The 26,115-nt window shown below is 39.3% G+C and overlaps 1 protein-coding gene across 1 annotated transcript in view; it reads right to left on the bottom strand.

Annotated features, from left to right (window-relative positions):
- The window catches only part of UBE2H (ubiquitin conjugating enzyme E2 H), a 104,641-nt gene that overhangs the window by 25,493 nt on the left and 53,033 nt on the right, over positions 1-26,115 (bottom strand). Inside the window, exons 2-3 of the mRNA XM_046020586.1 lie at positions 17,692-17,768; positions 17,035-17,109 (exon numbers count right to left, since the gene is read on the bottom strand). Of these exons, the coding sequence (XP_045876542.1) occupies positions 17,035-17,109; positions 17,692-17,768 (152 nt within the window). The remainder of the gene's footprint in view (positions 1-17,034; positions 17,110-17,691; positions 17,769-26,115) is intronic.

The raw sequence follows: 26,115 nt of genomic DNA, 5'->3' as shown, positions 1-26,115 counted from the left end.
AGTGTCCAGAGAACAATTCGTTTTTAAGTATTTCAGTACTGGAAACAATTTCAGTATTGGAAAAAGTTGATGATACCCGTAACTCATTACTTTTAATCTTATATGCTTGGTTACTGATAAGACGATATATTCTCCTGACAGTGTCAATTACTTAAAGCACATCAGAGTTCTATTTAAAAAATGAGCAAACTTTGAGAGCAATGCAGCTTCTTATATACAGAATAATCATTGAGAGACTTTTCTGAGCTATGAAGGGTACCTGCCAAGAAAATGTGTAGTCCTAAATGGGTTGTAACTGGTGCCGATTCCTTTTATCAGAAAGTTAAGAAAGCTACTCTGACTTCCCTCCCAAAGGTTTTATTGTTCAATCTCTAAATTTAGAGGTTCTGCATTTGAACTTCTCCTTCTGAGGCTCAGTTACTGGTATACTGCCGGGCTACACTGTGTGCGGAACATCAATGAAGCTGTTGAAACACTAAAGCAGCACCGCTTCCAAACCACCAAGGATTTCATAAGAATGGTGACCAAAATATTTCCTTTAACTTTAGTCTACTCATTCCAGGAAACCCAGTTTTTTGATTAAAATTGGGGCAACCAAGAAATGAGGCAAGGAGTAAAAAAAAAAAATCTGTCAGATGGCTGTATCTGTCAGGGATTCAAGTTTTTTGATTTATTCTAGAAAAACAAGCAGAGACTTTAACAAATTATGTACCTATAATTTTTATAAAAGATTTTATTTTTAAGTAATCTCCACATCCAATGTGGTACTCGAACTCACAATCCTGAGATCAAGGGTCACATGCTCTACTATCTACTAGACTTTTTAACAAATATATTGACATTTAAGTTCCAAGGAGAAACTAATTTTTTCTCTAACTTAGTCAGTGATTTGGGTGCCTGGGTGGGTCAGTGGGTTAAAGCCTCTGCCTTCGGCTCAGGTCATGATCCCAGGGTCCTGGGATTGAGCCCCATATTGGGCTCTCTGCTCTGTGGCGAGCCTGCTTCCTTCTCTCTCTGCCTACTTGTGATCTCTAATAAATAAAGAAAATCTTTTAAAAAAAAGAATTACCTTTAAAAAATTAGTGATTTAATCAGTTTATATATATGCAAATGACAATATGCTAAAGAAGAGGTCCACTGTCAAAGCTGTCATTTTATCTCCTCATCTCGAGTCTTCTTTGTGCCATTTCACACTTTCAATAAACTGATGTTCCCTACTACAGTGACAGTCACTATGTCCCTCCCAATCCCACCCTCTTTCACCCCCCTACCCCCACATTTCTCTTTCCCTCATTCAAAATATACTTGGTTAATACCTGTTTGTCAGGCACTGTGCTGGCTCAGGGCATAAAGGTAGCCAGGCAGCACACTTTCCCCAGGAGGTCACCGCAGCGGCGGGACGGAACACAAGTCAGAGCGCACAAAGAACTGACAGAGTTGAGGGCATGAGAGGGAAAGAGGAAGATACCAGGAAAGTGCTGAGAAGGGGCATTAGAGGACGATCCTCAAGGACGAGTTTCAAAAAGGTCATCTTGGAAAAATCTAAAAAACTTCTCTAGACTCAGGAAACAGATATACAAAATCCTGGTTATGTATTTCAGTCTTTGCTTGCTCTAGTCACTCCAATACTAACTATGCTTCTAAATTTTGTTTTTTACTCTTTCATGTTGAAATAGCTTGTTTTCTCTAATTCTCTCGAGAGCCCATGCAATGTTTAGATTACTCCGATGCAAAAAGAAATGACTTGTATCCAATTACTATTTCATATTAATTTTTCATTAAGGAAATAAGTTGCTTCCAAGTCTAGATTTAAGTATGTGTTTATTGAAGAGATTAAACTAAGCCAATATAAATGTTCATGTCTTAATGTTAAGAGGATAACAATTCTATATGAGCTTGCAAAAACACTAATAAATATATCCATGAAGAACCATGAGGGTATTTGTTCCAGCATTATTTTAAACGCCAAGAACCAAATGCAATCCTATCAAAGGGATTGGAGAGACTGTAGTATATCCATATGCTGGGAGTCCTATGGTAATGAACTAGCTAAGTATCAATTTGGATAGACCCATAGCTGAGGGGAGGAAAAAAAGTTTCAGAATAGTATTTGTAGCATGACACCATTTAGATAAAATAAAACAAGGCAATGCTATCTATCTCTGTAACAAAAAAAAAGTACAGAAAACTGTACTGGACCAATATAAAACGAACTTACCGAAGTAATTATTTCAGGGAGGGTGCAGGGTCAAGATCATGTGGGAACAGGGCACAGAAGGGGAATGGTGATTAAAGATGAATCTATCTACAACACTATTTCTTTTAAAAAGAGGTAATGGGCTTGTATATTATTTGATCTTTTTATTTTTTTTAAGTGTGCACATAGGTAGTACACTAGAAGCAAACATATACAACTGTTAACAGTGGTTGTAATTCTTCATGGTGGGAATATTTTCTCCATTATAGTTTTCAAATCGCATCACCACCCTGCTCCCCAATCCCATACCCAAAGTAGGATTTGACAGCAATGTCAAAAAAGCTAGAAGGAAACAACCAAGTGTCAACAGTAGTCAACTTTGAGAGACTCCTGTATTAGTTAATACTCTCCTGACTTTCCAAAATTTCTACATTGTGTCATTTTAATAGTTGGGGAAAAAAATCCTTTCAAGTTAAAAAAAAATTATGAACAGTAGCAAACACTCTAAAGCAGACCCAATTATACATAGGTTATCTAATGCTGAACCATTTTAAGGAAAATCAACTATTTTATTTGATCTCAGGTCTTACACGTTCTTGTTTAAGTATTATAAATTCATTACCCCCCCAAATAAAAAAAGATCTTCAGGTTATAAGGCATGTGATCCTCCAGATCAGTTACAATCGGGAATCTACTGCTATCACAATTGCTGAGAAACTTCCGGATGAGTGGGAAACACTGATGTTTAGCCACTAGATGGTTTAATTCAAGAGACTCATTCTATTATGTGAAAAGTACTTTGGCTTGAGACACAATTAAAAACTTAAAATTCGTGGGGCGCCTAGGTGGCTCAGTGGACTAAGCCGCTGCCTTTGGCTCAGGTCATGATCTCAGGGTCCTGGGATCGAGCCCCGCATCAGGCTCTCTGCTCAGCAGGGAGCCTGCATGCCCCCCCTCTGCCTGACTCTGCCTACTTGTGATCTCTCTCTGTCAAATAAATAAATAATCTTTTTAAAAATAAAAATAAATAAAAACTTAAAATTAGTTCTTGATGCTTAAATCCTGCTTCTGCTAGATGGTTCATGAGTAGCACGCACCTAGGAAAGCAACATCTATGGCAGAGGGCCCCAGCGCTACAAGCCAAGAAGCCCTTGGAGAGCTCTTTATGAACAGAAGTACTCTGCTAGAAGGTGCCAGACAGGAATGCTGGGGTGGGGGCTGCAGTTGTAAATGGGATGGTCAGGGAGGGCCTCAGGGAGAAGGTGTCAATTTTAATTAGGAGGAGGTAAGGGAGGAATCATTCAGTATCTAGGGGAAGAGCGTCTATACAACACCAATAGCCAAGAGCAAAACACATCAGGACTTTGCTTGCTGTGTCTGAAGACCAGCAGAGACTGGTGAGGCTGAAGCAGTGAGTAAGGAGAAGCCAAGAAGCGAGGTCAGAGAGGTGATGAGCATTTGTGGGCCCTTTTAAGGGTATGGATTTTAAATCATTCTGAGGTGGGAAGCCAGAGACTTAGCTAAAATAGTGATACATACAATCCCTCTTTAAAATTTTTGTTTCTAACAAAAGTCTTATCTCTTAACAAAAAAAACCAAAAAACAAAAAACAAAACCAAAACCCTCAGGTGAATAAGGAAACAGCTCAATCAGGTCACAGCACCTTAGTGCTGGGGACAGAACAAAGGGCTAGAGCAAAATGGAGCGGGCTGTCTCTCCCACAGTAAAAATGAAGTTTAATCAATCTGATGGCACAGGGAACCCCAAAGGTGTTAAGAAAACAGCTAGGGTCAGAAGAGCTTTAAATGTTTACCAAAACAGTCTCTGAAGGATTAAGGTGCCTCCCTCCTGGTACAAGGTCTGGAGATTACATTTGGAATCAATAGAGTTTGCACAGTTTTCAATTAAGTCAAGATTCTGGCTTGGTTGAATCCAAGAGTACATAATAGTGCCAAAAAGGACTTAGTAAACACACTCTTAGTAATAAATGGGCTGGAGTCTAATCCCCAGTGCCCCTGCTAAGTATAAAACATCATCTGCGCTCTGAGACAGAGGGCAAATTCAGACGGGAAATAGGACAGGATTCACAGGACTTGAGTTCTGGTCCCAACCCTGCTATTAACTGCAGGCCTGGCTAGATCGCTTCACTTCTGTGGGTCTAGGTCTTCACATGAAATAGCCAGACTGTATGATCTCCAAAATCTCCGCTCTTCATTCTGTTAATAAAGGGACTATCAGCTCTAACAATCCAGGATTCAGTAACAATGGCCAGAGCTCTGGCAACAGTGGAGTTTAGAGGAAATGTCCAACAGTTAAGTCCATAAAGGAAATTAATTCTGCAAGGCACATTTTTAGGTACAGAAATATTCTGGAGCACGCAATACAAACAAGGCTAACAACATGCTAAAATACCACAAAGAGATACAAAATCCACGGACTACTCCGAAGTAGGCAGAAACAGAGTTTATAACCTTGCCTTGGAGGAACAAATTCAGCCAGACCGATTCTACCCAAAAAACAATCTCCAAACTACAATGATCTCTTCCTATACCAGGCTTTTTCAACTGTTAGAAAAACACCCAAAGCAAATAAACAGAAAGGAGTGTATCTCCTTTATATTTGCTCTCAGACAAGCTGTGGAGAGCATTTCTGACAAAGCCACTCACATTCTAGATAATGATGGCAACAATGCAACTTCTGGACGAGGAGGGGAGGAGACAGAGAAAGAACAGGCTAGGAATTCAGAATTCAGAGAAGGAACATTCTCAGGACTGAGCGTGTTTGCCCTGGCACGTTTTCCTTCCTTTTGGCAATGCTATCACCACACTAATGAATACGTCTGCAGTAAGAGAATTTTCCCAACACTTGTTTCCATTCAACCAGGAACTATTTTGAAGATATTTTAAGAAAACATATTTTGAAAACTGCTTTTATGAAAACACGATAAGTGGAAGTAGCAAGTCATTTTTGATCTAAATGATTTAAGATTTTGTTCACCAGACATTTTCTAATCATATATATATTTTAGTGATTTAACCAGACAAAATTCAGAACGCCTTCAAATCTTTAGACAAATATTCTCTGGCATGACTTCAGGCACTTGTAAAAGGGAGGACTTTGGGAACAAAGGTTTAGCGAAAACAGTTCACCACCTCATCCTCGGTTTTTCAGCAGAAGGGAATCAGGTCATTTAGAACTCTGGAGGAGGTATCCAAATCATGCTTAGTTGAGGTCCAAAAAAAAAAAAAAACCCACAACCAAAAAACTACGTATCTTAAAAAGTAAAAGAACAGACTATTAAAACAGAAAAAATGCCACGCTTTCGCTTGTTATACTTCAATCTCAACTGTTCTGGAATAACAAATCTTTTGACCCACAGGCTAAAAGGCTGAGAAAGTAAATGACATCACACCAAGTTATGCTGAAAACTTTTTTATTTTAGCCTGTTTCTGTATCTAATCCTAGGAGGGGAATCTGTACAGAGTTGTACATACTTTTGAGTAACTTCATACTGGGGTCAATATGTAAATGAAAGTGGGAAAAATTCATCACCTCTGTCTTACTTGTGAGGGTATTTTTAATGATCAAATTTGTAGACAGAATGAAATACCTAGGGCCAGTTATCAATACAGAAATTTCCTTCAGAATAATCTTGTGAAATGAGAAGTCAAACAAATGACTCATGAAACTAGGTAAATCCACCCTAAGGTAAGTAGGCAAACAGCAGCACCAAGGGCAAAAATGGTAGCTCTGTCCCAGGGGTAAAATGAGCTTGGACTGCAGATGGTTGAGGCAGTTATGGCTGATGCAATTTAATTTTAAGTTTACAAATTCCTGGGGAAAACAGTAAGTGAATATATTCAATTATTCTGATATTCCATCTTCATGATAGAGGCCCACATAAAGTAGACAATTCAAAAGCAAATTGATTAATTCTATTTTTTAAAGTAGATATAACTGTTCAAAATATATTTATTAAAAGATGGAACCTTATCGTCCTTACAGCAGTGTCTCAGACTACACCTTTTTTTAAGGGTAATAACTTGAGTCTCCGTTCCTAGTATGCAGGAGGTGACCAGGGTTGGGATGTTCCAGGGGGTAAGGATGCCGCCAGCTTCGGCAGCGACAGCCATCCTGCCAGCTTTGCCCACGAGTACACGCTCAGAGAGTTTCATCTTACCTCAGACAGCCAGGCTCAGCCCGTGGCAGCCTGCACCCGGGCAGAAGTCTCTTCAGAGAGCTGAGCCTTTCCGACTCAGGAGAGATGGACCTGGGCCGGTCTCTTCTTAGGTGAAGAACCAAGCAAGGAGCTCACTGTCAATGCCCTGTGTCATGGGAACTTCTGACTGATCCTGTGTGTGTTCAGGAGATCTAAACTCAACAAGGGGTCCTCTTTTCTGTTTCTTCCTTTCTCTCTGACAATATGGAATCTGAGGAATGGGCTGGACGAATAAGAAAAGTTCATTTATAACTAAAGAAAAGGTGAAGTGTTATCCTTCCACAGCCAAACCCTGCTACCAACCTAGCAGATTACCAAGACCTGCAGCCTTAAATATAGTCTCCTGTAGTTTCATTTTTGGAAGATTATAATCTCTTTCCTTTCTCCACAATTTACCTTTCACTCTCCTGATCATTCTTATAACCACACAGTCTGAAATCAGGCAGTATTAATTCTCATGGTCAGAGCAGTAGAGAACACACACGGCCACTCTGAGTAAACAAAGTCGTGGTTAAAAGATCAGGCTCCAGTCAGATTGCCTGGGTTCTACTCTGTGAAGCTTGGCCAAGAGTTACTGAATCCCTTTGCCTTTCTTTCTTTCTTCATAAAGCTAGGTTAAATATTGGTATCTACACATCACAGGGCTGTTATGAAGAGTCAATGAATCTACGTACAGCACCTGACCAGCAACCGGCCCACAGTAAGCACTCAAGGTTACTATCAGTTTCAAGAGCTCAGGCAAGCAACTTTATCTCTTTCCTTGTCCTAAGAATTAAAATATCTGCCCCTACCTCCTCATCTCTGAATCGTTTACCAACTGTCCAGAGCATTAGAGGCTGTACTGATTACTGGATTTTGGGTTTCCCATAACCCCATCACACAGGAAATAGCAAATATAATAACTCTAACATTTACTACTAAAAAGACCATTCTAATTGCATTTGGGATGGGGTGAAATACTAGACTGGAAACCAGAAGTCAGATTCTGCAACTAGTTAACAGTGATTTATCTCCTGAGCCTCGTTTTTACTATCCCTAAAATGAGGCCACTGGGTGATATATGTGACATTCCTTCTAGCAATAAGAAATATGAACCAAATCTGAAATTACAGTGAACGAGGTTTGCAAAGGGAACTAAGACATTACTCTTATTTGTTTTTAGAAGAATCACAGTGTAACTAAAGATAGAGGAAGCCAAGAAGAATACATGTTTTCATTATGATAACAACCCAAAAAAGGAGGAACAGAGTTAATGCCAAAAAGACGTCAAAATTAATAACCAGCTCAAAAGCTAGAGGTCACCTACTATAATTAAGTAGGAACTAATTTAAAGAGCAAGTTAGGCAGAATTTTTATATAGCAAATGGGAAGATTATATAATAACGATTCGCCAAAGGCAGAATTAAAACTGATATAAGCCAGCTTCAAGAAGGAAATGGACAAATCAGACAGAAGCAAGCTTGTACAGAGGCAAGGCCCTCCTGGGGTGGAGGTGGGGGGGCGAAGCTCACTACTATTTTTATTCTGAGTAAAAGCGAGATGAAGGGGAATGAATTTAGATATTACAGACTGTTAACAGGGGTTTTTCCATTAACAGGGCCAATCTGACCACTAGGTTCTTTCATCACTTAGAACTGCAGCACCTGGCCCCCAAGTCTGTCTGTCTCTCTGTCTCTATCTCTCATCATTTATAGAGACATCACCTATCACCCATACAGACCACACTCCTCACCCCTGTCGTCTCAGACCCTGAAGCTTCCCCTCAGTGTACCCTTCCTCTATCACATCTCCTTCACACTGCCAGGACATACCCGAACTTTGTCATCTTACAGACAGCTTCACCTCCAAAATCACAGACACCTCCCGCCACCACAGTCTCCTATGAATGCGAATCCACCGACCCTCCCTCTTCTTCCCGCCTACCAGCCCTCCTATCTTCACCCAGCCTTGCTTAGTTTAAGATTTAAGAGCCATCACCATTGTTGCTTTGTAACAACCCTCTGCAAATCCTGTACCCTCGCCCCTCCAAAACCATCTGTAACGAGGAAACCCATCATGCACATCTGCTGTACTTGCACTTGAAGGCGCCATTAAACACTCATTCATTCACTTGTTCACACCCTCACCTCAATACAGAGCAGGCAGTGTATCAAACCCCGAGGAGGGAAGAAAGAATGTGAGTACAACAGACCCAGGGCCTGCCTTCATGGAGTTTGTATCTACTGGGCTGGCAGGGAGGACAGACACAGCATATGCACCAACTTTTAAAAGTATGCTCAGTAACCTTCTGTGAGTTCAACATCACCAGTAATCTTCCTTTCTCCTTTCACTAATGGCCTGTTCCCCGTTCTCCAATGACTCGGGCATTTTACCGTTATTCTGCAAATCTCCTGTTCCCTTTGCTCCTCCATTTTCACTCTGACTTAAAAGCCCTGCCTGTTTTCTTTGAGAAATTGTGGGCCAATGGGCAGGATTCTTCATTTTTCCCATCAAAATCCTCCCAGGACACATGCTCATTTTTCCTGCCTCAATTGTGCACCCAAATGTTTAAGGTCTTCCAAAACACAAGTCCTCCATTTGTGTTCTGATCTTATCCTTTCTAACATCTCAAAGGCACTGTACCTTCAAGCCCCGTCCTGATCCCCAGCATCACCAAGATTTCCCTCTTTTTCTGGACAACTCCCTAGAGTAAGCACACAGGCATCCTTCAGAATCTCCCATTTCAGTAGCAAAACACAAACCTTCCTTTTATCTCCCCCCATTTGTGTGCTTTCCTTCATACAGCCAAACTTCTTCAAGACAATGTATTATAGACATCAGAGTTTCTCAATGTTGGCACCCTGATCCAAACCACCAGTATTTCTACTCTTCTCCCACAATAAGAGAGTGATCATTAAAACCTGCTTTAGAACCTTTCAATGATTTTTCCACTGCATTAAAAATAAAACTCAAGCCTTTAACTTGGCCCACAAAGCCCTACAGGACCTCACCCTACTTGCCACTTGGGACCCTCTCTTCTATGTCACTGTCCACCCATCCTTCCATCTTTCTTGTGCATGCTAAGCTCCCATCTGCCTCAGGGCCTTTGCCCTCACAATTTCTTCTGCTTGGAATGCTCTCCTCCCTGATACTGGAGGATCTGGGCTGGCTTATTTTTCCCTTTTCATTTAAACCTCAAGCTTAAATTTACTTTGTCAGAGAAGCCCTTACTGAATACCTAATCTAAGGTAGCTATTATGTCAATTTCATCACAACAATTCTCTATAAAGCTATCAGACATTTAAAATTTTTGCTTTATCTTCCCCTCCCCCGCCCAAAGAAGGGTCAAGAGAGCAATTTGTTCACCTCTGTATCTCCAGCACCTAGAGTAATGCCCTGTATACAGCTGGTAGCTAATAAATTTGTGGAGCTGATTAGAAGAAATAGCGGAAAGTGTATCAATATTCTGAGAAAGTAGGTTCTGCTTCAGCTGCCAGATATACTCTAAAAGAAACAACTAACTGCAAAATTTCATTTTCAGAACAGCAGTCAAAAGGGAGCTTTTAACAATGGCTTACATTCTCATAGCATCATCTAAAAAAAATGAAAAAGCAAAACAAAAAAATTTTAACAAAACCTTCCCACTGGAACCTTGTTTCTCTCTACTGGAATTCCAAAGATATAGATCACTACAAAGTAGCAATTATATAACTGAGACAGAAACTAAATTCAAAACCAAGGTCATGAAAGTGGAAAAGTGGAGAAGTATAGAGGTGATCTGAATGGAATTTTGCTTCCTCAGTCTAAGAACTCATTCTACCTGTGGAAATATAATGGTCCAAACAAGCCTCTGCTAAATGCCTAACCCCAAACCCTTTCAGAAATGACATACCCTACTCCAAATCCTGGTCCACCCCTGACAACACACTGAGGAGATAACTGTACAATGTTTCCATCTAGGAAGACACAAAGTAAAATGGTAAACATTCTAAACTCTATAGTTTGGTCATATCATTAAATTCCATTCCAAAAATATTGTGAGGTAATTTCTGGCCACAGTGAAGCAAAAACGTGTAATGCTAGAAGTGTCTGCTATTCTGACAATGAGAAAGGTTCAATCACTTTCCTTAACTGCTGGCACAAATACAACGAATAAGGTGCACTGATTAACAGAGTATCTTCTAATTAAGAACCTCTGGCAGACTAGGAGACTTAGAAGGGACTGACAGGTTATCTAATCTAGTTTCCTTGAAACAGGAAGATCTAAACCGTTCTATTTAGAGAAGAGCTGACCTAACCATAAAGGCCACTGGGAGAGCTCAGCATCGTTTTCCAGCTATTGTCACTGCCCATGACCTCTCCATTTGGTCTCCATTTACTCATACGGTTTGGCTAGCTCTTGCTATATGCCACTGGCATCAAATTCCATTGCAGAATGAGCATGGCACCCCCCCCCCCAGCCATTTTTATCAACATTAAGCAAACCATTAAGCAGTCCCTCCAGAACCTTGTTCTCAACTAACCACTCCTCTTACTCTGCTCTGGTGTCACCAAATTTCAATCCAGACACACAATGCATGCAGCCTGCTCCTGGCAGAGAGTCCTCCTCACTGCTAATGTGAAGATGTACACTGGCAGTATTTCAAAAGTTTGTTTCCAGGCTTGTTACCTGGATCTTACAACATAGTTTTCTATTTTTAGGAAGTATAAATGAGGGGCACCTGGGTGGCTCAGCGGGTTAAAGCCTCTGCCTTCAGCTTAGGTCATGATCCCAGAGTCCTGGGATCGAGCCCCACATCGGGCTCTCTGCCACCGAGAGCCTGCTCCCCCCCCCACCCGCCTACTTGTGATCTCTGTCTGTTAAATAAATAAATAAATTTTTTAAAAAAAGTATAAATGAAAAAAATAAGTGTTAAGTGGTGACAGAGTTCCCACACTAAGGGAAGGTTATGGTTATTACAAAGATTCTAAAATACTCTGTACTTCTAAAGAGGGCATAAAATAACATAAAATGACAAATTCTTAATTTTCTCTTGAATGCTTGTATTTAAGGAGCTGTGGTGTGATGGAGACCACTACAGATCCTGAAGGCAGACTTCAAGGTATTTTCAAGACCTTTAGAGGCTGAAAACCTTAAATCTCGTATCTTATGTCTGTATTTTATTGGAAGACATAATCCGCCGCCCCCCGGGCTTAGGTTTATCAAAATTATTATTTGTTAGCTACGAACAAGGACCTTTTCTGGTTCATCTGAAGAGAAAAATGGAGCAAGGGGAGGAACACAAGTGGAAGAGTCAGATGGAAAAGAGGACTGCCTGCAGCAGCAACCCAAGAGAAGGGACATGAGGACAAGAAAGAAAATAAAATGAAGAAGTTACGTGTAAAGGTGTAAAGACAATGCCCAAGATACAATAAACGAAACTGCAAGCAGAAAAACAAAGGAAAGAGAACAGTCTGTACCCTTACACACACACATCATTAAAACTAAAAGGAAAAAGGAAACTGGTGGGGAAACATGAGGGCCAGCAGGCTCTTAGCAAGCTACCAGGTGAGAATTCTGGCCAAGAATAAGCTTAATGGCCTTCTAGAACAAAGGACAGGAAAAGTGTAGACCCAGACAAAGATGGAGAGGGACACTCAAAAGTTACACATCTGCCATATGCTTAAAACTATATCCTTCTATAATATAAAGGAACTTACTGTATTTAGAAATTACACAAAACATGTTTTTAATCCCTTTAACACCATGGATAACTGTATCAATGTTTTGGCATTCATACTTGGAATTTCATGGAAAAATTAAAAGTTACACTATAGAAGATTACCATTTTTCTGTGTATTCCTTTATTTATTTTTAAAAGATTACATTTATTTGTCAGAGAGAGAAAGAGAACGAGCACAAGCAGGGGGGAGAAGCAGGCTCCCCACTGAGCAAGGAGTCCAATGTGGGACTCTGACCTGAAGGCAGAGGCTTAATGGACTGAGCCACCCAAGCGTCCCTATGTGTTCCTTTAAAGATGGGGTTAAAACATTAGGAATGACTATAAGGCATTTTGCCCATTAATATATGCCATAATTTAACTACTTTATTATCTACTGGGCCACTTAGGTTGCTTCCAAGTTTTAAAAACAAGTTTTAAGAACAACACTGCAAATTGCATACTCTGATACATTAATCTTAGTGCACATCTCTGAATAAGATAATTCATGTAAAAATCACTAAAAGGATATAAAATCTTCGTCAATCAACATATACTGCTAAGTCAGCTACATGACACTTGCTAATCTGACAAGTTCTGTATCTCCCACTTTTTCAAATATGCATTCTTTGGAAAAGACATAAAACCATTTTGTATCCTATGCTTATTGGTTACTTTTCATTTTTATTCAAAACTGCTCCATTCCCCCTCTTCGTAGATGGGATCACTCATCTTTACTTCACCCCCACAGCAACTGCGAGTCTGTGTTTTCTCTGGAAAAAGCATTCTCTTAATAGACGAGCACCTGCTGGAAGCCATCTGGGGAAGGATGGCATACGGCAGTCTCTGGAGCAGCTTCTCTGCATGAAACAAAATCTTCACTGATGGGGGATGACTGGGAGTTCTGAGAGAGTATTATTTCTGAAGTCCTTATGTACACCTTCACAACTCTGAAGCTTTTTTCTAAGACTATATTCTCAACACACGAAACAAAATCGTTCTTGTAAAAGCCTATCTCCTTCCGTACACTCTCTTCCCTGAGGTACTAACTCACACCTCTCCTAAAAAGCAATGAAATATTGTCACTAAAGCCCATGCAGTATTTTATTTATGTGGGTCTTCTCTCCTAACTAGTGAGAGCCTTCTGTGACCTTCCTAATTATTATGAATAATAATTCCTAATAATTATATAGGAATAATATAATTCCTAATAATAATGCAATCTATCCTGAGTGTCTAATACATTGGTCACAATCAAACATGCAGAGTTCACTTAATTCTAGCATCTCATTTTTTAGGGAAGGACACAATGGTCCAGATGAGTATCATTCTCTTGGTCAAGGAAAACCAGGGCCAGAAACTCTTTCCCGATCACCAGTCCACGGATCGAGCACACTGTCCCAAGTCTAAGTAGCTGGGGACGCCAGCAGCAAGAGCATGCTAGGAACCTTTCTGGATGAAAAAGATAAAAATATGGACTTTTTTTTTTTAAGATTTTATGTATTTATTTGTCACAGAGAGAAAGAGCGCAGAAGCAGACAGAGTGGCAGACAGAGAGAGAGGGGAAGCAGGCTCCTTGCCATACAGAGAGCCTGATGCGGGGCTCGATCCCAGGACCCTGAGATCATGACCCAAGCCGAAGGCAGAGGCTTTCCCCACTGAGCCACCCAGGCGCCCTGAGAGTCTGAACTTTTGAATAAATCAGAACTTAAAGATTCAGATATGATTTATTTCAAAGAGGTCTCTCTGGAAAGCCATGCAAATATCTCGACGCTGTTACAACTGGTCAGAGGAGCTTTGAAATTTCTCTTTTGAAAGCGCCTTTAGGGCCAGTTCACAAAAAAATCGTAATTCTTAAACTTAAGGAAATTTCAGAATCATATATCATGTTACACTCCAACTGATGTCACTCAGTTTTTCCATTTATCTTATTCTGTGAAATTAAATGAACTTTAGCCATTTCAAAAACTTATATCCAGCTTCCAAGCATCAAGATGACTTCATAGACATTATCACTAATGATACTCCAAGAGAATATAACATTCCAGAAGATCAGCTTAAGATGTCAGAAATAATTAAGGCATTGAGAAACTTCATAACCTCTTCATATTCCTTCTGTAAAGTCTGTTTATATTCCTTCTCTTCCCAAAGATAGCTTTACTGCCATTTTGAGGGGGGAAAAAAACCAAACTTGTATAATGATATAAATTGTTTTTAAAGGGTATTTTTACCTTTGTACCTACTGAAAATTCTCTAAAACTTATTTAGAGGATACCCCAAAAGGTGAGCGTGTCAAATAACATTGAATATATACTGAAAAATGCCTAGAAAATTGTTTTAAAGTAAATACATCAGAATGTAAATGATAATACCCATTGAGGGACAGAATTTTGAGACATTTTAAATTTTTCTTTATTTTTGGTCACCTGGACCTGCTTACATTCCTACTAAGACTATGGGGGCATTTATAAAATAAATAAGGAGCAATCAAACATATATACACACATGTATTAACATTCCAAGATCTAAGCAGTAAGGAAGCTTAATCTAAGTTTGCACATCTTAATATTTAAGAGCTCAAAAGTTGGCTCAGGAAGAAGGGTATGCCTAGATACTACAGAGGCAGAATTTAAAAAGAATCTAGGTTGGGATTATCTAATCTCCTTGCCCTTCTATATTATTCTACAACCACCTATACAACTCAAAAAGGAAACCTTCCCTATTCTAAATGAGCCACTAGCTTTCAAAATGTTTAAAGCAAATTCAACAGTAATTATATTGTTGATGACCTGAAAATAGGTCACCCCCCCCAACTGATTATAACTCTCTTATGCAATGTTCCTTTGAAGGAAACAAGCACAGCTTGTACAAATATTTCAACTACTTCTACTTCCCTAAGAGAAGATGGTACACATCTGTAGGTATTTCTAAGTTCTGAAAGCACATACAAAGGCAAAAGAAAAATTATGAAGAAGTTAAATCAGCCTAGTCATTTGTCCCAAGCAATTTCGTATTACATCATCAATTTAAAAGAACATGGGCATCTGCTGTGTCACTGGTGAATAAACAAACAATGCCTGAAGTTTAGACACGTTTACTTTGAAAGTTATGATGAAATAATTACGTTATCTGGAAAAATATGTTAAGGTTGGAGAAGTAACCACCTTTCTGCAGGATATGTAACTGCTTTTCTATATAGTTCATTGTTAGTTATATTGATTTCTTTCTGACTAGGAATTTAGGGCTCAAAACTATCAGCATGCCAATTTTTCATCTTTAAGCAAATGGACATATATGAAATATATCTGAATTTATATGGTTTATACATTCCATTTGTAAAGATTTAAAGATCATACTACTCCAAGTTCAAATGCCTGTACAGAAAGAATGGATCATCAGGGGACAGGCGACCACAACATGACAGAAAAGCACCCCCTCTCCCTCCCCAGACCAACCTAAGCTGAGTAACACCATTCCATCACCCTAGAATGTACTGGGAATGACTGCTGTCCCACCCCTATAGGCATTAAGTCAGATATACTTGGGGATTATCTCAAGCTCCCTTCCTATTTCATCATCTGATAACCCTTCACCTCAGAGACCCCTGCAGCAAGGGGGAAATTTCCAATTCAATCATTCATAAAGTATCTTCTCCATTCCTGAGCTTAGAAAAATCATCCAAGGGACCTTAAAAGGAAATCACCAATTTATTCTTAAAATGAACGCTAAGAGTTCCCGACATAAGAAGGAATTACAGATGCTCTGTATTACTTTTATAGCACAAAGCTTGAAAGCAGTAGGGTAGCTGGATAGTGGAGGAGAAGCTGCTAAATTTTGACTAAGAATTAGTCTATGATGATCCTACCTTTTCCACATTAGTTATCTTAGAAATGTGGAGGCCTAGTTTCAAAACGTAAAGCTGAGGATGACTTTGGTCCACCTCCTTAAAAAACCAAACCAAAACAAACAAAACAAAAAGTCTTTTTGTTGGAAGGTGAGTGGGGTGTGTGGTGTCTAAAGTCCAAGAGGCCTGAAATGAGTTCCAAAGATAAGCCCACGGCAGTAGCAAGACATACGAACCCTGGCAATTCTGAACATGAGGTCCAGTGTGACTAAGAATGAATATATTCTAATTTTATTTTTTCTTCTTTCTTAAAATTGGTCAGTATTTTATAATATTTCAAACTCATCTTTAAGTGAAAATTTTAAAAGCTGACTTAAGTTCGCTGAGTTACTACCATTCCACAATCTCAAAACCTTAAAAAAAAAAAAAGTGTCAACCTTCAATCAGCTATACCTCTATAGCATCTGATGCTAACAGACCTACACTGTCACTGAGTGCCTTAATGTGGGGGAGGGGACAGGTTATAGTAATATCGCCAATTAAGGCAGAGAGAAGATGGAGGGAAAAAAGTACCTCTTTATGCAATCCCACTGAGGCTCCTACTCTCTTTCTTTGGCTCTTCAGGGGGCTAAAAAGATGAGGAGCAGAGAGAGCAGAAAAGGGTGATTTCACTGCTAGGTACCCACAGCTGCAGTGAACAAAAGCAGAGGCGGCTCTAGAGAGGATTCTTAAATGACAGAATTAGAATAAACACTATATAACATTAATTCCAACAACTGAGCAATTAAAATGAGATTTAAGGTATGTTTGTTATTTTACTGCTTAGCCTGAATAGACAAAGGGCCTTAAGACTGTTTCATCTGACCCTGACAGAAAAATTTGGAGTTATAATTATTACAATCAGGAAAGGTATATTTAATTATCTATCACACTGTGAAGTCCCACAAAAAGTCCCTGATTAACTGAATTTTTCCTTTTTAGGCTTTGGTGAAGTAACCATTTCTGGAATTCTCTCTCACAAAATGCCGGGTATTTTTTTTTCCTTTTCTCTGAGCTTTCAAAACTCTCTAATGAGAAAAACTGAGTAGTTACATACCTATAGATGGAGATTTGAAAGGGTATTTATCAGGAAGATCCACTCTAACTTTCCATACTCCGCCTTCATATGGTGCTGAAATAAAAGTAAAAATGTTGAACATTAGAACTGTGTCTCCACATTAAAAAATAAACCCAAGTTTAAGTGAAACATTAAAACCTAGTCTTTTGAAAATCTTGTAGATTAATTCCACATTAATTAATCAGCAAGTATTCTATGTTCAGATTAAAATACTTTTCTTTAAAAGATGTAGAGTTAGAAAGTAAGATTTGCTTCTCCCCTACACTTACCCAATTTTTAAAGTATTGAACACTTAGTTCATAAGTAACAGTTTCCTATTTCAATCTGCCCTGTTGACCCACCCCCCCATCAAAAAACAAAAAACAGAAAGGGGGGGGGACATTTCCCCAAAACCATCCATGGAAAAAACAAACAACAATATTCACAATTTCTGTTTTAAACTGTCACACGGAGTAAAAAAGAAAAGCATATAAAGTAATTATGGTAAAAGCAGAACTTCCGATTGGTTCTAGAGTTTCATTAAATTTACTGTTCAAATAGCACACATACCTCCCCTGATATTCTCATTACCTACTAAGGAGTAGAGAAAAAGAGAAACTGAAAAAGAAGAACACATATATGAACACGTGTACTTACTTCCTTGTGGTCCATAAAATTTCACTACAAATTCATTGAGTCCTCCCAGGATCGTAACCTCATGCTTACTCTCAATGCTAAGGTGAAAGGTAAAGGAAAGTATACGGGCTTTGTATTATCTGGAAGAACTAAGGATGGTATCCCCAAGATATGCTATGTAAAGTGTTACCAACATTTGATTTGAAACTGATAAAATATGGGGCACCTGGATGGCTCAGTGGGTTAAGCCTCTGCCTTCAGCTCGGGTCATGATCTTAGGGTCCCGGGATCGAGCCCCACCTCGGGCTCTCTGCTCAGCGGGGAGCCTGCTTCCTCCTCTCTCTCTGCCTGCCTCTCTGCTTACTGGTGATCTCTGTCAAATAAACGAATAAATCTTTAAAAAAAAAAAGAGTCTATTTGAAACTGATAAAATATGAAATACACATAGTCATTCTGGTCATTTAGAAGGCAATATATACTTTTTTTTTTTAAAGATTTTATTTATTTATTTGACAGAGATCACAAGTAGGCAGAGAGGCAGGCAGAGAGAGGAAGGGAAGCAGGCTCCCCGCTGAGCAGAGAGCCTGATGACCTGAGCCAAAGGCAGAGGCTTTAACCCACTGAGCCACCCAGGTGCCCCGGCAATACATACTCTTATGAAAAGAATGCGAATAAACTTTAGATTCAGAGACTGGTGTTCAAATCCCAGGAGGGCCATGTACTGGATCTGTGGGCCTGCACAACTTAATGTAAGCTCACTCCTCAAGTCTTTGCTATCTTTTGTCAATCAGGAAAAACCACTTCATAGGATTTCTGTGAGGATCACAGTTTTACATACATTAAGTATGTAAAACATGGGAACTGTATTTTGTAGATAATATAAATGAAAAATAGCACTTAGTTTTAATTTTTCTCCTCTCTGTAGTCTCTCCTCCCTAATCTACCCCTAGTGAACCTTTAACATAAACTCCATTATTCCCTTTAGTCAAATTCAAAAACTTAGCAAAATACCGATTCTCCTAAACTCGAAATGCTATGCTCCTAAAGTTATGGATTTACTTAAGCAAAGTCCCCACCCATTTTCCCCGGCTTAGAGAATAATCAAATAATTGTGATGTCATCTTCCTACAGGTACTATTAAATGCAAAACAGCAGCAAAATCAATCAATCAATCTTATCTCTAGTATTTCTTTCACCTACCCTTTCCCTCCCCTTCCAAACCTCTCTCCAGCTTAGGTCAGCTTCTAGCTTCTGGCATGTTCTGGGGCTCCAATCACAAGAGCACTAGTGTGTTCTCTTCCTCAGAAACTTATCTGCCCCTGAGACTTAGATGTTTAAGGTACTAAGATTCAACTGCAAAAACCAAACCAACCCGCATCAGTAGAGAAGGCGGCTACTGGTCTAATATTGACCTGTTTTCTATTTCTTCTTTTGTGGTCTAAACAAATAATAACTCGGGGATTTTAGGTACTGCACTTTGGGGGGCCCCTCACAATGAAATTAAACAAGAAAACCCCAAACAACCACATATGAAAAAGGGGACCTCAAATGTCACAATGTAACTGAACAATAAGAAAACCCCAAACAACCCGATAAAGATAAACTGGTCTCACCATTCTTCACCGCAGCGCAAATCACATTTTAATTACAAGAACTATTATACCAAAGACAAAGAACCCGAAGAAATTTTAAAATGTTCTCTTACACAGAGAAAAAACAGTATTTTTAAAGATATGAAATTACATATTTGGCTCTCCTATCCTCTGTCCTACAGGCCAAAGAACAGAGGGGCGGGGTGTACTTTTGGCAAAGTCCTTCCTCAAAAGCCTTGAACAATCCCCACTAGAGATATTTAATACGACAATTTAGTCTATACTAATTTGATCTCATTCTTTTCTAAATGAAAACTGTTTTAACAGCACGCACACTGAAAGGACTCAAATAGTATCTGCCCTGGGAAATACACTTCATTTCTCACTTGGTCAAATGACACAAACATGCATGCTTTGGTGTACAAAACTCTTCTGGGCCAGTCACCCTCTGACACGGCAAAATATTCCAAAGTATTAATAGGTTAAAATTTGTTTTAAAACAAACAAAAAAGCACCTCGAGTTACAAGTCAAATCTAGTTACAATAGACAAAATTAAATATAAACAATAAAACCCTTGAAGAAAACAGACTTTTTAGAAAATCATCTTGGGGTGAAAAGGCTTCCCTAAGAGTAACACCAAAGTTAGAAACCAGAGAGGAAAAGATTGGCAGATATAAGTGCACACGAACATTTAAAACTTTTATATTGTAAACGACAAGATTAAAACTAGGAAGAAAAAAATTATAGCACATGACCAAAAAATGTAGATTACAATATAAAAGGTTATTACAAAGCAGTAACAAAAATTAAAGGGGCACCTGGGTGGTTCAATCAGTTAAGTGTCTGACTCCTGATCTCAGCGCAGGTCATGATCTCAGGACTGTGAGATGGAGCCTGTTTAAGATTCTCTCTCTCTCTCTCTTCCCCTTCTCCCCGGTTCTCTTTCTCTCCCTACTCTGCTCCTCCCCCTGCCCCTTTGGGGGAAGAAAAAGAAGGAAAAGAAAAAAAGAAAAATTAGAAACACCTTGACAGAGAAAAGACCAGGACAGCCAAGAAAACTGAATGAGCAAAATTAAGTTTTAAGAAAGTTCAACTCATTAGTTTAAAAAGAAGACATTTTTCACTATGAAAATGAAAGGGCTGATGAAAACCTAGTGTTCACTGGAGTATAAATTCACATTCCTAAGGATAAATTTAGCACTGTGTTCCAAAACTCAAAATAAATTTATTCTTTTATTCAAATTTCACTTTTATGAAGTTTATTTTTAAAAAAATAACCAGACACTGCTGGTGGGAGCGTGATACAGTTTCAACCACTTTGGAAAACTGTGGGCGTGGAAAGTACACATACATGCACCCTTCGCCCAAGAGCACTACTCCCACTAGACAGCCATATAGCGATGACCACCAACACACAGGTTTCAGAATGCTCACAGTACTATTTATAATATCCAAAATTTAGGTCACAACCCAAAGGCTTGTCAATAAAAAGGATAAACGATGGCTGTCACCCAGCAGTAATGCACCCATTACTGCACAGCAATAAAAAATGAATTGCAACATTTGAGTGTATGAGTCTCCCAGGTATTACAGCGAAAGAAACCTGATACCAAAGAGCACATGTGATGTGATTCCTCGGCTACACATTTTGAACAGGCTAAATGAATCAATGGTGTTAGGAATTAGGATAGTAGTCACCCTAGTGGGGACAGTGATCATTTCAAGTGGTTCGAGGGGGACTTCTCAGGTGCTGATTAAACATTTATTGTTCCACTTATCACTGAGCTACAAAGATTTGTGGACTTTTCATGTATATGCTACTGTTTAACAAAAAGTTCACTAAAAAGACAAAGTGTATCTGAAATGTGCAAATATGTTTACTGGAATATGTGAAATTTAAAAATGGAAATTAACTATTTATCAAAAGGAACTGATTAAATGGGTCATTAGCGATTTTATACAACAGGCTGCCACTATATCCACTAGTGTTTAGTGGTGCCCTCTTCACACCCAGAGCTCCTGTAATGTACGTTTCTGCTCAACTTGAATATCCAGAAGTAGGCAACTGAATAAAGTAATACAGGTAAAGACATCCCCATCATTAAACAAAACCAAATAAATTCACAAGGAAAATGAAAAGAACAGAGTAAGGTAGAAGATTCAGAGAGTTTAACAAAAGAGTCATAAACTAATTCTATAACCTAAAAATCTATAGAAGCAACATTGCTCATTAGTCAGAACCAATCTGCTATGAATAGCATTGGTGGAGAGCAATTATTCTTAATTAATCATTTAAAGTTATGAGTTATCCACATGGATGTCTTTTCCAGAAAACTTAAGATATTTCTATCCTTGACATGGATGCAATAAATCTGGGTTTCTTCCATTTTGTGATCTGAGAGTCAGTCCATGCTTTTATCTACTTTCCAAAGAAATTCTCCTTCCCCAACAGTCATGTTAAAATGAGATTAGAAGTAATGCTCCAAACCTCCCCTTTCCCACCATCCCTGGTACAACCTTCCTGTCAGATATACTGGGTCTGTCTTTAATTACACATTATACTGTAAATTGAAGAGTTCTTATAGTCCATTTCATTTGAAAACCTAAAAGTAAACTGAATGAAACCTTTAAAACTCCTACAAGTTGGTAAAATGAAGAAGCTGTGCTAAATTTATACTGCCTTAGAATGGTACAGACCATTGAATCAAATGGAAACAAAGAATTTAAGTTTAGCTGAAAGAAAACTGCATTAAAAATAAGCCATTTCATCACCACGAACGAATGACTTGCCCACAAAAAATATGGAATGACTTGACTGCTGTTACCATGTGTATTTATGGTAGAGGCCACGGGTTTCTTCCTCCTCTCTGTTGCAAAGTCAAGGGCAAGGAAGGCAAATGAGAAGGCAGGTTACAATGACAAAAATAATTATCTATTTCTGAGACGTGCTGGTCAGGCTAGTAGATTGGTGGGAACGCACTAGGTTTCTTGATTACTCTCTCAGTTACAAAGCTTGAACACAGAAAATATCCCTCAGATACTGTTCCAGTAAACATATGTTAAATAAACCCATAAAGCCACATTTTACTCACCTATGATCTAAGTTATTCGCAAAATACTGCTTTTTACTTACTTAGCATTTCATTCTTCAGGACTCTCAGCATTTTCAGTATAATAATGATTAACATTCATGGGAACCCAAGCTCGTTTCACTTTTAAAATGCCAGCCACCCACCACCTTATTTTCCCTGAATGGCATTATGATTACACAATCTAATATTTAAAGGTTAATGCCAAACTGTCAGAAGATAATTGACATTCTTGGCAAAACGTGTCTATCGGGATTTTAGAATTGGCTTTTATATAGTTCTGGAATTTTCCAGAAAGAGCGCCAAGGGCTAAAAGCCTGTGCCACAGGATTGACATTAACAGGTCAAAGACCTACGAATCAGACAGCATTGTTTCCTAAGTTGACTGATAATGAACTTATAAAATAAATGAGGGTGGCCTCCCTGAGCTGCATCCATGAAAGTAAGGGAATGGGGTGAAGGATGCGCTTCTGCGCAGAAGGTAGAAGCAATCTCTGTGGCTTTCTCTATGTTCAGGCCAGTCTGTTTCCAACCCTCCTTGAGATGAATCATACCACAAACATTTAAGAAACTTGCCAACCTGCCTTTACTCACTACCTAGTATTCTTGATAAGAACATGGCATGTCTATAAACCCATGGATGTGCAATATCACAAAAATAATACTTTCGGGGTTACATTGTTATTGTTTTTTCCTAAAGATTTTATCTATTTGACAGAAAGAGACTTAGCAAAAAGCAGGGGGAGTGGGAGAGGGAGAAGCAGGCTTCCCGTCAAGCAGGGAGCCCAATGTGTAGGGCTGGATCCCAGGACTCCGGGATCATGGCCTGAGCTGAAGGTGGATGATTAATGACTGAGCCACCCAGGGGCCCCTGGGGTTATGTTTACAAGGAATACTTCTCCTTTAAAGACATACACTGAAATATTTACTAATTAAACTATATGATGTCTACAAATTGCCTCAAGAGTTAGAAGAGAGGTATTGAAGAAATGGTGTAAGCCCTGAGGTGGGAATTACTGAATGTGAATGATGGGTGCCTGGGGGTTTATCACACTGTTCTTTATGTTTGAAATTTTCCATTAAAGTTCTAAAAAAAAAAAAAGAATTAATGTAGTCAGTTATTGGAACTTTAACATTTAACAAGCCTAACAGTGTAGAACTAAGATAATGTACCTCTTTCTTATAGATTTATTTAGAGAGAGAAAGTAGGCATACACATGGGGGGAGCAGAGGGAGAGAATCTCATGCACACTCCCACTGAGCGTGGAGCTCCACGAAAGGCTTGACCCACAACCCATGAGATCATGACCTGAGCCAAACCCAAGACTTGGACACCCAACCGAGCCACCCAGGCACCCCAATAATTATAATTTAAACAAAAGTACATATGTTGGGGGTGCCTGGGTGGCTCAGTTGCTAAGCATCTGCCTCCAGCTCAGGTCATGATCCCAGGGTCCTGGGATCGAGCCCCACATCGGGCTCTCTGCTTGGCGGGAAGCCTGCTTCTTCCTCTCCCACTACCCCTGCTTGTGCTCTCTATGTCTCTCTCTCTGTCAAATAAATAAAATCTTAAAAAAAAAAAAAAGTACATCTGTTAAAAAACAACAACAACAAAAACACAGAAAAAGTCATGTACAGTAACAGAAGCTCCTGGGTGATATTAAAGTTTAAATTAAAAAAAAAAAGTTTTGAAAGGTTTGTAATCTTTACATTAGTTGAAAGGGAAGACTTTTATACCAAAGACAAATAATGAAAGCAGCAGAAATAAAAGCCATCGAGAAAATAATCATGGGGGAAAGGATGCAAGACAGTAAGAGGGAAGGAAAAATCCTCCTACCAGTGATGAAAATAAAAAATAAAAGCATATTTTCATCATTCATCTCACTCTGGGCAGCAGTAATACAGTGTCGAGAGCAATCAGCACAACAACATACAGGTGTCAGTATCTCCTAAAGTCAAGCAACTTTATTACCTAATCTCCAACAAAATATTTTAAGCTTTCCACATGATGTGACAGAAATCTGTTAAGTTGAGCTACAGAGAATATGGTGTTAGCATCTCTTAAATCCACAAAGGATCACAGTCTTTATTCTATTAAAAGTTGGTTTACAAATATTCTATAGACACCCACACACAAGAGCCACAAGGCAAACAAAAACTACTTTTTTAAAAGATTTTTATTTATTTGAGAGAGACCGAGCAAGAGAGAGAGCATGAGAAGGGGGAAGGTCAGAGGGAGAAGCAGACTCGCCCCCACCCCCTCACCCCCCGACCCAGCACAGAGCCTGATGTGGAACTCAATCCTGGGACTCCAGGACCATGACCTGTGCCAAAGGCAGTCGCTTAACCAACTGAGCCACCCAGGCGCCCAAAGAAAAACAACTCTTAAATGAGCCGGCCTCCAAGCTTAAAGTTTAGCAAGGGAACATGAGATCTGCACATTAAAGAGTAAATGCAAAAGCAGTTTGCTACTGGGGAATAGATTTCTTTCAGTTTGTGGGTATAGAGAGGTGGATTTACACAGGCCTCGGAACAGCACAGGAGGGATGCCTGGGTGGCTTAGTGGGTTACGTGTCTGCCTTTGGCTCAGGTCATGATCTCAGGCTCCCGAGACTGAGCCCCACACTGGCTTCCCTATTTAGCAGGGGGTCTGCTTCTCCCTCTCTCTATTCATGCTCTCCCTCTCAAATAAATAAAATCTTAAAAAACAAAAAACAAACCAAAAAAACACTCAGCATGGGATATGGGATTTCGATGTGTAGAGATGGGAGATGCATTTAAAACAAAACCAGAAAAACACAAGGTTATGTCCACAAAATAAGGAGAACTACATTTTTTATTTTGACAAGTGGACCTTGGGGAGTGTTAGAAAACAGGCCAAAGACCAGATTACCAACCACCCCAAAGCTTGGATTTTATCTGGTGAACTAGCTGTTTATTTCTAGGCACAGTACACACAACTGTGCTTTACACAAAGGTAACTGAGCCATGGTGTGCAGAACAGCTGAAGGTGTGATTAAACAGTTAAAGCAAATAGAGTAGTAAAGAAACCTTCAAGGCCAGAGGTGCCTCAGTGGCTCAGTTGGTTAAGCATATGCCTTCAGCTCAGGTCATGATCCCAGGGTCCTGAAATCGACTCCTGCAATGGGTTCTCAGCTCCGCACGGAGTCTGTTTCTCCCTTTGCATGCTGCTCCCCCTGCTTGTGCTCTCCGACAAATAAATGAATAAATTCTGAAAAAAAAAAAAAAAAAAAAAGAAAGAAAGAAAGCAAACATTCAAGGCTTCAACTAAGGCCTTGGAATGATGGGAAAGATCAGAGACTTCAGAGGCTTACAGCTGACTAGATACAGCACAGCTAGTGTAAAGCTCCAGGGTTGCTAGGGATGCCCAGGTGGCTCAGTCGGTTAAGCATCTGCTTTGGCTCAGGTCATGATCCCAAGGCCCCAGGATCAAGTCTGACATGAGGCTCCCTGCTCAGCAGAAAGCCTGCTTCTCCCTCTGTCGCTTCCTCTGCTATACTCTCTTCTCTCAATGCACCCTGACAAATTTAAAAAAAAAAAAAAAATCTTAAAAAAAAATTTTTTTAAAAAAGACATCTCCAGTGTTGCTAGAATATCTCATTTTCATGAGAAACCAAAAAACTAGATTTCTAAGCCAGTATCTTAATTTCTAAATGCAAACAGAGCATGTGCTCCAAGGTCTCTCTCAGCAAAGCCTTCTGGGACCATCCTACTTACAACCACATACTGCTTCATTGTCACC

Source organism: Meles meles, chromosome 10 (genome assembly GCF_922984935.1).
Source record: "Meles meles chromosome 10, mMelMel3.1 paternal haplotype, whole genome shotgun sequence".
Taxonomy (NCBI): domain Eukaryota; kingdom Metazoa; phylum Chordata; class Mammalia; order Carnivora; family Mustelidae; genus Meles; species Meles meles.
The sequence above is the reverse complement of the archived record's forward strand: the minus strand, read 5'-3'. Positions and strand labels throughout refer to the sequence as shown.